General features: G+C 40.5%; 1 protein-coding gene and 1 pseudogene across 2 annotated transcripts; both read left to right on the forward strand.

Moving 5' to 3' along the window:
* The first annotated feature begins 1951 nt into the window (after positions 1-1951).
* pck1 (phosphoenolpyruvate carboxykinase 1 (soluble)) lies at positions 1952-6159 on the forward strand. Of its 2 annotated transcripts, none has more exons than XM_077013703.1 (9): positions 1952-2089; positions 2329-2579; positions 2822-3006; positions 3363-3566; positions 3680-3870; positions 4142-4304; positions 4583-4807; positions 4899-5126; positions 5224-6159. In XM_077013703.1, the coding sequence occupies exons 2-9, from the start codon at positions 2356-2358 to the stop codon at positions 5679-5681; spliced, it is 1878 nt and encodes a 625-aa protein (XP_076869818.1). In that variant the 5' UTR covers positions 1952-2089; positions 2329-2355; the 3' UTR covers positions 5682-6159. The 2 variants fall into 2 exon arrangements, with proteins under 2 accessions (XP_076869818.1, XP_076869819.1); XM_077013704.1 differs by having other exon boundaries at positions 3683-3870.
* Positions 6160-7353: 1194 nt separating this feature from the next.
* Positions 7354-8859, forward strand: LOC143521110 (uncharacterized; annotated as a pseudogene).
* Positions 8860-10293: the final 1434 nt, after the last annotated feature.

The following is a 10293-nucleotide window of genomic DNA, read 5'->3' on the forward strand; positions in this document are numbered from 1 at the left end:
TTATCACCTCAAACATTTTTGCCTAAATGAGATAAAAAGAGAAGTTATATAAAACAATTAATTTTTAAAATAAAATTTTATATACTAAATTAAAATCAAATTTGTGAAATAAAATATATATTAGAAAAGGAAACATACATATAAAATAAGAAGTAAATATAAGATATAAAATGTAAGATGTAAATTTTAAAGTAGCAATATTTAAGTCTATTCTGAAACTGACTGGAAGGCAATATAATGATCTGAATACTGGAATAACATGTTCATATGTCTTTGTCTTTGCTAATACTCTGGCAGCAGCATTCTGAATAAGGTACAGTTGTCTAGTGGATTTTGAGGCCTCCTGGAGATCAATCAGTGAATAAATGTGTGGCTTTAGATATGGGGGGAAAAGGAGAAAAACATTACTGTGTATAGACCATTGTTTCATGTTTACTGATAATGTCTACTCATGACTAATCACTACAGGTAGCCTTAATTTTATTTTACAGTTTTTTAATATACACATAAATATACAAAACTGTATTGTCACTAATATACTATATGTCCACCAGTTTGGTCTACATATTCAAACAACTGTTTACATGTTTCTTCTAAAATACAACCATTTTTATGAAATATAGAAAACCTGGATCAGAGCCACTTTATGGAGCAGATTACATTACATTATTTATACAACTGCAAAATGTGCAATACACATTTTGGAATATTAGCTAATGTCTCTGTTATGCTCAGAGTGGTTTGCCATAAAAAATGTCCAGTGATTCCATAGAGAATGGTTATCACCAATTATGGATGAGATCAGAAAGGTTATATACATCCATTTTTTCAGTGGTTAAATTATAACATTTGGAGTCAGTGGAAGTCCAGAATCAGAAACAGAATATTTTTTAAAAACCTAAACCTGAAATACGAAAGACTGTAAATGATTGGTTTGGTTAATTCCTGTGGTGACATTTAAATATTTTGACTGTATTTTTTTTATTTTTTTATTTTGAAATGTTGAACCTATCAAAAAGGTGAGACACACAGAGTATTGACTAAATCAGCTAATTATCATTAAAACTATCCAACATCTGCAACCACAGTTATCACAAGTGGTGATGTACTACCAGTCCTGTAATGCAACCTTTGCAGTTGTTGCTTGTTTTGGTGAATTTTTGTTTTCAGTATTAACTTTGTGAAATTCATATTCAGGTGTGATTTTTAGCTTAGCATTCAAGTATTTTTGACATTTATGTTTCTCTAGCAGTGTGTTTGGGGTTATTGCCTTACTCTAAGATGAATTGTGCATGTGGGTGGATCTTGTTTGTTTTAGCAGCAGTCACATAACTGAATAACAATTATCATTTTTATTATAATAATAAACTGAACTGTTAATAATAATAACAACAATAATAATAATAATATTATAACCAATTGTTATTATTATTATTATCATCATCATTGGTTCTATCAAATAGGAAATATCTGTATCATCCAGTATGAATGTACATATCATGGGAGTACTGCACATAGTTCACTACAAGAACATTTTGCTATATACAGTTTAGAAGTTTTATTTTATGCATTCTTTTACTGATATCTTTGACTTTATAACCAGCAGTTCCCTGGTTGTTCTGACACTGAATAGTCAGCAAAAAAGGGTTTAGGGGGAGCATGCGGTCTTTAGCTTTGTACTCTTGTGACAAGCCTCTAGTCTACTGACCAATGACTAAAACAATGAGATGGACAAGACGTCATCTGATGATGCTTCAAAGAAATCTCTTGCATCATATGTTTGTGGATCAAAGTTTTACTCTAGATAGGTGGAGCCACACCATGTTGACGTATTATCATGTATTTTCCCTCCTCAGAGAACAAGGTGGTCTGTGAAATAATTAACTATGTTATGTTAATAATTCACCTATGTCTCACAAGTGTCTTTTTTATGTGGTTTGGGTGCATTTTGGCACATAGCTGTATTTTTCCCCTCCTCCAACTTTCTCCAAACATATAAAAAGGCATTTACATAGGATGTAAGGCAAAGAAAAAATTGAGCACGTTCTTCAGGAAGAACCTTGTTGGCTCTCTTTAACAGAGGAAAAAGGTAAACTCTTGTTAATTGCATTTAAAAGCTTTTTAATTGTAAGCTTATAGGTACATAAATTATAGTACATTTATAGTTGACTTTATTGAGTTGAAGAATCACAGAATGATGGACATTCTATTTACAATCATTTATTGTGCAGTATTTTCATTGACTATTTTGTAAAGTGCATTACGTTACCTTTGCCAACTCTCCCACTCTTTCTCAATTTCTTTTTTTTTATCTCCTATCTTCTTCAGGGCTATTGTGAGGCTCAGTGAAGCACCATGCCACCTCAGCACCAGTCCCAGAACAAGTTATACCCCCAGGTCCTTCAGGGAGACATGGGCTCCCTCAGCCCAGCTCTTAGAGAGTTCATAGAGAGCAGCATGAGCCTGTGCCAGCCAGATTCCCTCCACATCTGTGATGGCTCAGAGGAGGAGAACAATGCAATTCTGGCCCAGCTGCAAGATCAAGGCATGATCAAGAAATTAACTAAATATGAGAACTGGTATGAAAATGTAGACCTAATATTTCAGTTTTATTTTTGTCACACTATCAATAGGGCTTTGTGATGACATTCTTTGGGATGACATTCTGCAATGTTGATGGAATTGAAACTGACCTTTTATTAAAATTACTGTAAGCAAAATAATTTAGTAATAGTGAATTGTTGGACTACATGCAGCAAATGGTAATTCATATAATATAGTAACATTTTCATTAAATGAAACATCATCTTACCATCCACAGCTGGTTGGCACGTACTGATCCTTGTGATGTAGCTCGTGTGGAGAGCAGAACTGTGATTGTAACTCAGAACAAATGCGAGACAGTTCCCTCCCCACTCGGAGGAGGCATCAGTCAGCTGGGACGATGGATGTCAGAGAATGAGTGGGCCAATGCCATGAATGAGAGATTCCCTGGATGCATGAAAGGTATGGATCTTTTCCAGGTTGTGCAGCATTGCATAGAATTGTGCCCTGTTAAGTAATCAATTTTTAAAAGTGTATGATAGGAAATTATGTACCCACATGTTTGTGTGTATGATTTTTTAGACATAGTGCATTGTGATAGGAACATAAATTTGATTGGAATGACAGATTGTATATTGTATAAAAATTCCACATTTTGATTATATGGACTCCTTGATGTATAAACAAAATATATGCATTCCTTGTTGTAATTCCTTAGTTTCATAATGCTTCTCATGCCTGGAAAGAAAAACAAATCTTTTTAAAATCCACATAACTCAATTGTAACTGATATTTTATTGTTTGGCATTGTTTTGCAGGTCGTACTATGTATGTGATCCCCTTCAGCATGGGCCCAGTGGGCTCCCCTCTCTCTAAAATTGGAGTGGAACTGACAGACTCAGCTTATGTTGTAGTCAGTATGAGGGTGATGACTCGAATGGGAAAATCTATACTGAACGTCCTTGGGAATGGAGATTTTGTCCGCTGCCTACATAGTGTTGGATGCCCACTGCCTCTCAAAAGTATGTGAAGAATAACACCTTTTGAATTCTTTAATATCATTAGAAAAACTCAATTTAATAAGGTGACATAGCTAGAAAAAAACACATCAGTCAGTCTTTCTTTTTCTTTCTAGCAGAACCCCTTGTGAACAACTGGCCATGTAATCCTGAGCTCACTTTGATCGCTCATATCCCTAACCAAAGGAAGATTATGTCCTTTGGCAGTGGTTATGGGGGAAACTCACTGCTTGGAAAGAAGTGTTTTGCTCTTCGTATTGCTTCTCGCATTGCTAAAGAAGAGGGCTGGCTTGCTGAACACATGCTTGTAAGGGTGTCAGTTTTGAAACTGGATCTATTACATACTGTATGAATTAGTTCTTACATATGGGAATTAGGCAATAGTGAATAGTGAAAAGGATTAATTGGCTTGACAAAGTTCCTAAATAATTCAGAAATTAATTCAAGACTAAAAAACAAGGTGTACCATGATTAAACAAATTTTAATATTACACTGAAATTCAAATTATGTGCATCTGAAGTAATACTGTAATTATGATATTATTGTGGTTAATGGATATCACATTATGTTTCTATAGATCCTTGGGATCACTGACACTGCTGGTCAAAAGAAGTACATTGCAGCTGCATTCCCAAGCGCTTGCGGGAAGACCAACCTGGCCATGCTGAGGCCCACCCTGCCTGGATGGAAGGTTGAATGTGTTGGAGATGACATTGCCTGGATGAAATTTGACAAAGAAGGTAAAGAATGAAGACAATTGTTGTGTTTTTTGGATTCAACCAATTTGCACTTTTAAATTAAACATCCTATGAGGAATAAAAGAACATATTTTGTAATGAAAATTGTTTTCTTTGTAAGAGCCAATTAGACTAACAGCAAACACAAAGACAAACAGAAAATAAATAAATACAATAAAATACAGGGGAGAAAGACTTACTATAATACTTACTTTGGACATGTTTCACAATGATATTTACAATAATGTTTAGTAAACATTTTCTGTTTTTGTCTTGTGTAGGTAATCTTAGAGCCATCAACCCAGAGAATGGCTTTTTTGGTGTTGCTCCAGGAACATCTACCAAAAGTAATCCTAATGCAATAGAAACCATATGCAGAAACACCATCTTCACAAATGTAGCCGAGACAAGTGATGGGGGAGTTTACTGGGAGGGCATGGACCAGAAACTACCAGAAGGAGTGACCATCACCTCATGGAAGAACAAACCTTGGATTCCAAAAGACGGTAATTGTTTTTTGCTTCATACTCCTTTTGTTTCTATTTGTAGTCCTATAAAGTAATACACCATAATCCATCTCTCTGATCTTTGCTTAAGGTGAACCTAGTGCCCATCCCAACTCAAGATTTTGCACTCCAGCTTGTCAGTGCCCTATCATTGACCCCCAGTGGGAGTCTCCTGAGGGTGTACCAATTGAGGCTATCATTTTTGGGGGACGGAGGCCAGAGGGTGTGCCACTTGTTTATGAGTCATTTAACTGGGCACATGGAGTCTTTGTAGGTGCCACTATGAGATCTGAGGCAACAGCAGCTGCTGAACACAAAAGTGAGTGCAGATCGTGAAAATTGCCTTAAAAGTTATATTGTTGGGTAATAATTTGGATAATGTGGTTTTCTCTTTTTCTTCATGTGGGGGTGCACAGACAAGGTGATCATGCATGACCCCTTTGCCATGCGACCATTCTTTGGCTACAACTTTGGCCATTATCTTAACCACTGGTTGAGCATGGAACAGCGACCGAATTCCAAACTTCCAAAGATCTTCCATGTTAATTGGTTCCGCAAGAATTCCTCTGGAAAATTCCTTTGGCCTGGCTATGGAGAGAACATCCGTGTCCTAGAGTGGATGTTCCGCAGATTGAATGGTGAGGCTGGGGTAATGCCCTCAGCAGTGGGCTACCTCCCTACTACTGGCTCTCTAAACTTGAGTGGCCTAAAAGAGCATGTAAGTCTGGATGAGCTCTTTGAAATCTCGAGAGATTTCTGGGAGAAGGAAGTTCAAGATATTAGGAAGTACTTTGATCAAGAGGTTAACAAAGATTTGCCAACAGAGATGGACAGACAGCTAGAAATGCTGACACAAAGAGTAAGAGAGCTGTGAGAAATTATGGGCTGAAGAGAAAAATGGAAGAAAGGCAGAATTCAAGGAAAAAGTGATATTTGCACAATGATATTTACCTTTAACATAATTGAAATATTTAGCGTTTCAGTATATGTGTGGTTTAAGAGATGGAGAAAAGAAATATAATATAAATTTCTACAAAAGGATAATCTCTGTGTTTTTTACTAGAACATAATTTCCAAATATGTATCAAATACAGTGCTATTTAATATTCTAAGTTATTTACAAAATTCGTAGTCATTTGTAGCTCTATTTTTAGTGCAATTTTAGTGCAAATGTTCTACCATGTCATACCTCTAATGAGTTTGATGTAGCTTTTGGGTGTTCTAGATGTCTTCGATTATTTTTGTATTTCTTTAACCTTTATTGTTTGTTCCAAACTCTGTGAATACTCCGTGAAAGTATTCTCATAATAAAGACCATTCAGTTTATTTGAAATAAATTTCAGTTGACCTACGATCATAGATAATTGATCATAGATCATTAGATTCAGTTGACTTAAAAGATATGATATATATCACATATATTCTATATAATTCATATAGAATTTCAATATTTAAATTAAAATTTTTGTAATCTCTGGCTGAGATAAATACTGTGAATTTTATTTATTTAAAAAAATACTTTTTTAATTGCATGTAGGCCCATTAATGGAATATTAAACATAACTAATTAACTTTGAATTGTATTTCTCCTATTAATATTACATACCTTGCCTTATCAACTACTTAAGATCCAGATTGATTTTGCATGAACTAAATAAATGGGATACACTGATCTTGGCATGTCGCGTATAGCTCCTCCCTCCGCCCCTGTCTTGTTTCGTTTGTCCTAGCCCGGCCTTATTTCTTCGTTTTCTTGGTTTGCCCTCTGTCTGTCACACCCCTGTACCTTGTGTATCTGCCCCTTTCGTTATCATTCCCAGCCGTGTCTTGTTTCATTCCCCCTTAGTCCTTATACCCTGCGTTTCCCCAGTTCCCTTTGTCTGTAAGGTAATCCTTGGCTGAATCCGAAATGCCGTACTTAAGCAGTACGCACTCGATTTCAATGCAGTGCGTTCTTTCCGTATGCGACTGGGCACTTTTCATAACCTCGGACATACTTACCTGCTATCTCGTACTGCTGAATAGGAGGGAAGTACGATTTCACTGCGGTCACGCCATCTGCACTTCGCAAAAGCTTGGTCGTGCTATCTACACTGAAATCTTACTTGCGCGCATACACGCGGTATTACGGTAGTACTTTGGGTAACGCAGGATGAAATCTAAGCGCAGATGTTGAGAACCCATGAATTGATGTTCTGAACCTTAATGAAATATATCTAAAAATGTTCATAATTTATTTTTCAGTTATTTTAACTGTTGGGCATTTTAAGTCATGATACTGTAGCGACTACTATTCCTCGCAGCGAATTCCCTAACAGACAGGCACTTGGCCACTCAGGGAGTTTTAGCCCTTTAAGTGACACTGGGGGAGCGGCGCCTGTGTGTGCCAGGGGAGGAGGAGAAAACAGTGCTATGTTTTGAGTTGCGTGGAAAATAAAGTTTCCCTCTTTGGGATTTTCTGGATTAAGCAGTTTCTGCCTCGTTTCCCGAACCCGCTTCAGTGGTGACCCCGACGTCTATTCGGACAATTCCGAAGTATTCGCGTCATGTCGGCGAACGCAGTAGCGCTTAAATTACCGGAGTTTTGGGAGCAGCATGCCGCCGTTTGGTTTGCTCAAGCCGAGGCTCAGTTCGCCATCTGGAAAATCACTGAGGACGACACAAGGTATTATTATGTCGTCGCGGCACTGAACAACGGCACCGCCTCCAGAGTGGTGAGTTTTCTTCAAGACCCTCCGGAGGACGATAAGTATGAAGCCCTTAAGTCGTTGCTCCTACAAATTTTCGAGCTGTCGGAGTCGGAGCGTGCCCGCAGGCTTCTTTCGCTGTCTGGTTTAGGCGATTCCAAACCTTCGGAGCTGATGGATCACATGCTGTCCCTACTGGGCGACCACCCGCCGTGTTTTCTGTTCAGGGAGATTTTCCTTCAGCAGTTACCCAGCGACGTTCGCGCAGCCTTGGCGGGTTCTACACAGGGATTATCGTGCGTTAGCTAGGGAGGCCGACAAGATTTTCTTGGCCAAACAGTGTATTGCAGCCATGCAGGTCTGTACACCTCCGCTCGCCTCTGGCGCTGCCGTCTGCGCGTCCATGCCTCCACCCTCCCCAGCTCTATGTTTTTACCACGCGTGTTTCGGAGCCAAGGCCAGAAGCTGCCGCCCGCCATGCTTTTTGTGCTGGCGAAGGTTTCCACTCCCTTCTTAGGTGCCGATTTCCTGTGTGCCAACAGCTTGCTGGTTGATATTAGGAACAGACGCCTCATGAATACAGAGACTTTCAGCTCTCTCCCATGCTCGCTCAGTCGTTTTAGCTCCTCCGACCTGTCGGGTGCATTCTCTGTCTCGGACGATTTCTACGTCTCCTTGCGGAGTTTCCTGGTCTGACGGAACCCACGTTTTCTTCGGACAGCAGCAGGCATGGGGTTGAGCATCACATCGTGACCTCGGGCCCACCTGTTCACGCTCGCGCTAGACGTTTGGACCCAGCCAAGCTCGCGATAGCGAGAGCTGAGTTTGGGACGATGGAGCGGCTGGGTATTGTGCGTAGGTCTGACAGCCCTTGGGCCTCGCCGCTGCACATTGTCAAAAAACCAGGCGGCAGCTGGCGCCCTTGCGGTGACTATCGCCGGCTCAACGACGCCACCACTCCTGATCGCTATCCTGTTCCTCATGTGCAGGATTTTTCTACCTGTCTGGCTGGAAAAGTCATATTTTCAAAGGTGGACTTAGTCCGTGGCTACCACCAGGTCCCCGTGCATCCCGCGGACATTCCGAAGACGGCAGTGATCACTCCTTTCGGCCTGTTCGAGTTCCTTCGCATGCCTTTTGGCCTCAAAAATGCTGCCCAGACATTCCAGCGTCTCATGGACAGTGTCCTGCGTGATTTGCCTTTTCTTTTTGTCTACTTGGATGACATTTTGGTGGCCAGCGCCTCCAGGTCGGAGCACCTGCAGCACCTCAGGCTCCTGTTCGAGTGTCTCAGCACGGCCTGATCATCAACCCGTCGAAGTGCCAGTTCGGACTTCACCTTATTGATTTTCTTGGCCACCGCATCTCCAGGGCCGGTGTTGTTCCACTCCCTACTAAGGTGGAAGCTAAGGTGGAAGCTATCGGCACTTGTAAAGCTGCTTTGTGACAACAACTGTTGTAAAAAGCGCTATATAAATAAAATTTGATTGATTGATTGATTGATATCCAGCATTTCGCCAGTCCGCTTACAATTAAGGCCCTGCCAGCGTTCCTGGGAATGGTGAACTTCTATCACCGTTTCATCCCACGAGCAGCCGGCCTCATGCACCCTCTCTACACGGCCCTCAAAGGCAAGGCCGCCAAGCACATGGTGGATTGGACTGGTGAGCGGCTCCTGGCTTTTGACGCAGCTAAGCGCGCGTTGGCGGATGCCACTTTGTTGGCGCACCCCTCTCCTGATGCGCCCATCGCCATCACCACAGACGCGTCAGATTACGCGGTGGTGCATGAGATTACGCAGTGGGTCGATGGGGCTTGGCAGCCCTTAGCATTCTTCAGTCACCAGCTCCGCCCCGCAGAGCGCAAGTACAGCACGTTTGACTGCGAGCTACTCGCCCTGTACCTGGCTGTGCAACATTTTCGTTTTCTTCTAGAAGGCCGCCCGTTTACTGCGTTCGTGAACTGTGGACTGTGCGGGTCCCCGGAGATTTTCTCCCTTGTCCTACTGTTCCGTGGTTCGCCGGCCACCAGTGGCAAGCCCTTCGTGAGTTCTCGGGTGCTTTTGTCCCCGTGCCCACCTCTCAGCATGGCCAACAGCGGTCCCGTTTTCCACCTTCATTGCGGGCTGCTAAGTTTGTGTTTATACGGCATGATGCGCACTGCAGTCCCCTCCGCCTGCTAAATGGAGATTTGGTTGCTTATTTTCACTATTAGGAGCTCTATAAAATACACAAATCAAATTATTTTCAAACCAGTTCACTATATTCTTGAAGAACACTTCCTAATGTATCATTCCTGTGATTTGCAAGTGTTTTTACTGTAGCATTTTGAAATAACATGATGCATCCTGATGCATGCGTCCTGATGCATGACGATTCAGTTGCTTATTTTCACTAGTTGGGGCTCTATTAAATACACATATCAAATTGTTATCAAATTACTCCACTACATTCTTGAAGTACACTTACTAATGTATCAATGCTGTCATTTACAAGTGTTTTTACTGTAGCATTTTGGAATAACATGATGGCAAACTCCTGATACATAAAGATTTGGTTGCTTATTTTCACTATTTGGGGCTCTATTAAATACACATATCAAATTGTTATCAAATTCCTCCACCATATTCTTGAAGTACACTTACTAATGTATCACTCCTGTGATTTACAAGTGTTTTTACTGTAGCATATTGGAATAACATGATGGCAAACTCATGTTACATGATGATTCGGTTGCGTATTTTAACTATTTGGGGCTCAATAAAATACACAAATCAAATTATTATCAAATTACTCCACT

Source organism: Brachyhypopomus gauderio, chromosome 8, assembly GCF_052324685.1.
Source record: "Brachyhypopomus gauderio isolate BG-103 chromosome 8, BGAUD_0.2, whole genome shotgun sequence".
NCBI classification, from domain to species: Eukaryota; Metazoa; Chordata; class Actinopteri; order Gymnotiformes; family Hypopomidae; genus Brachyhypopomus; species Brachyhypopomus gauderio.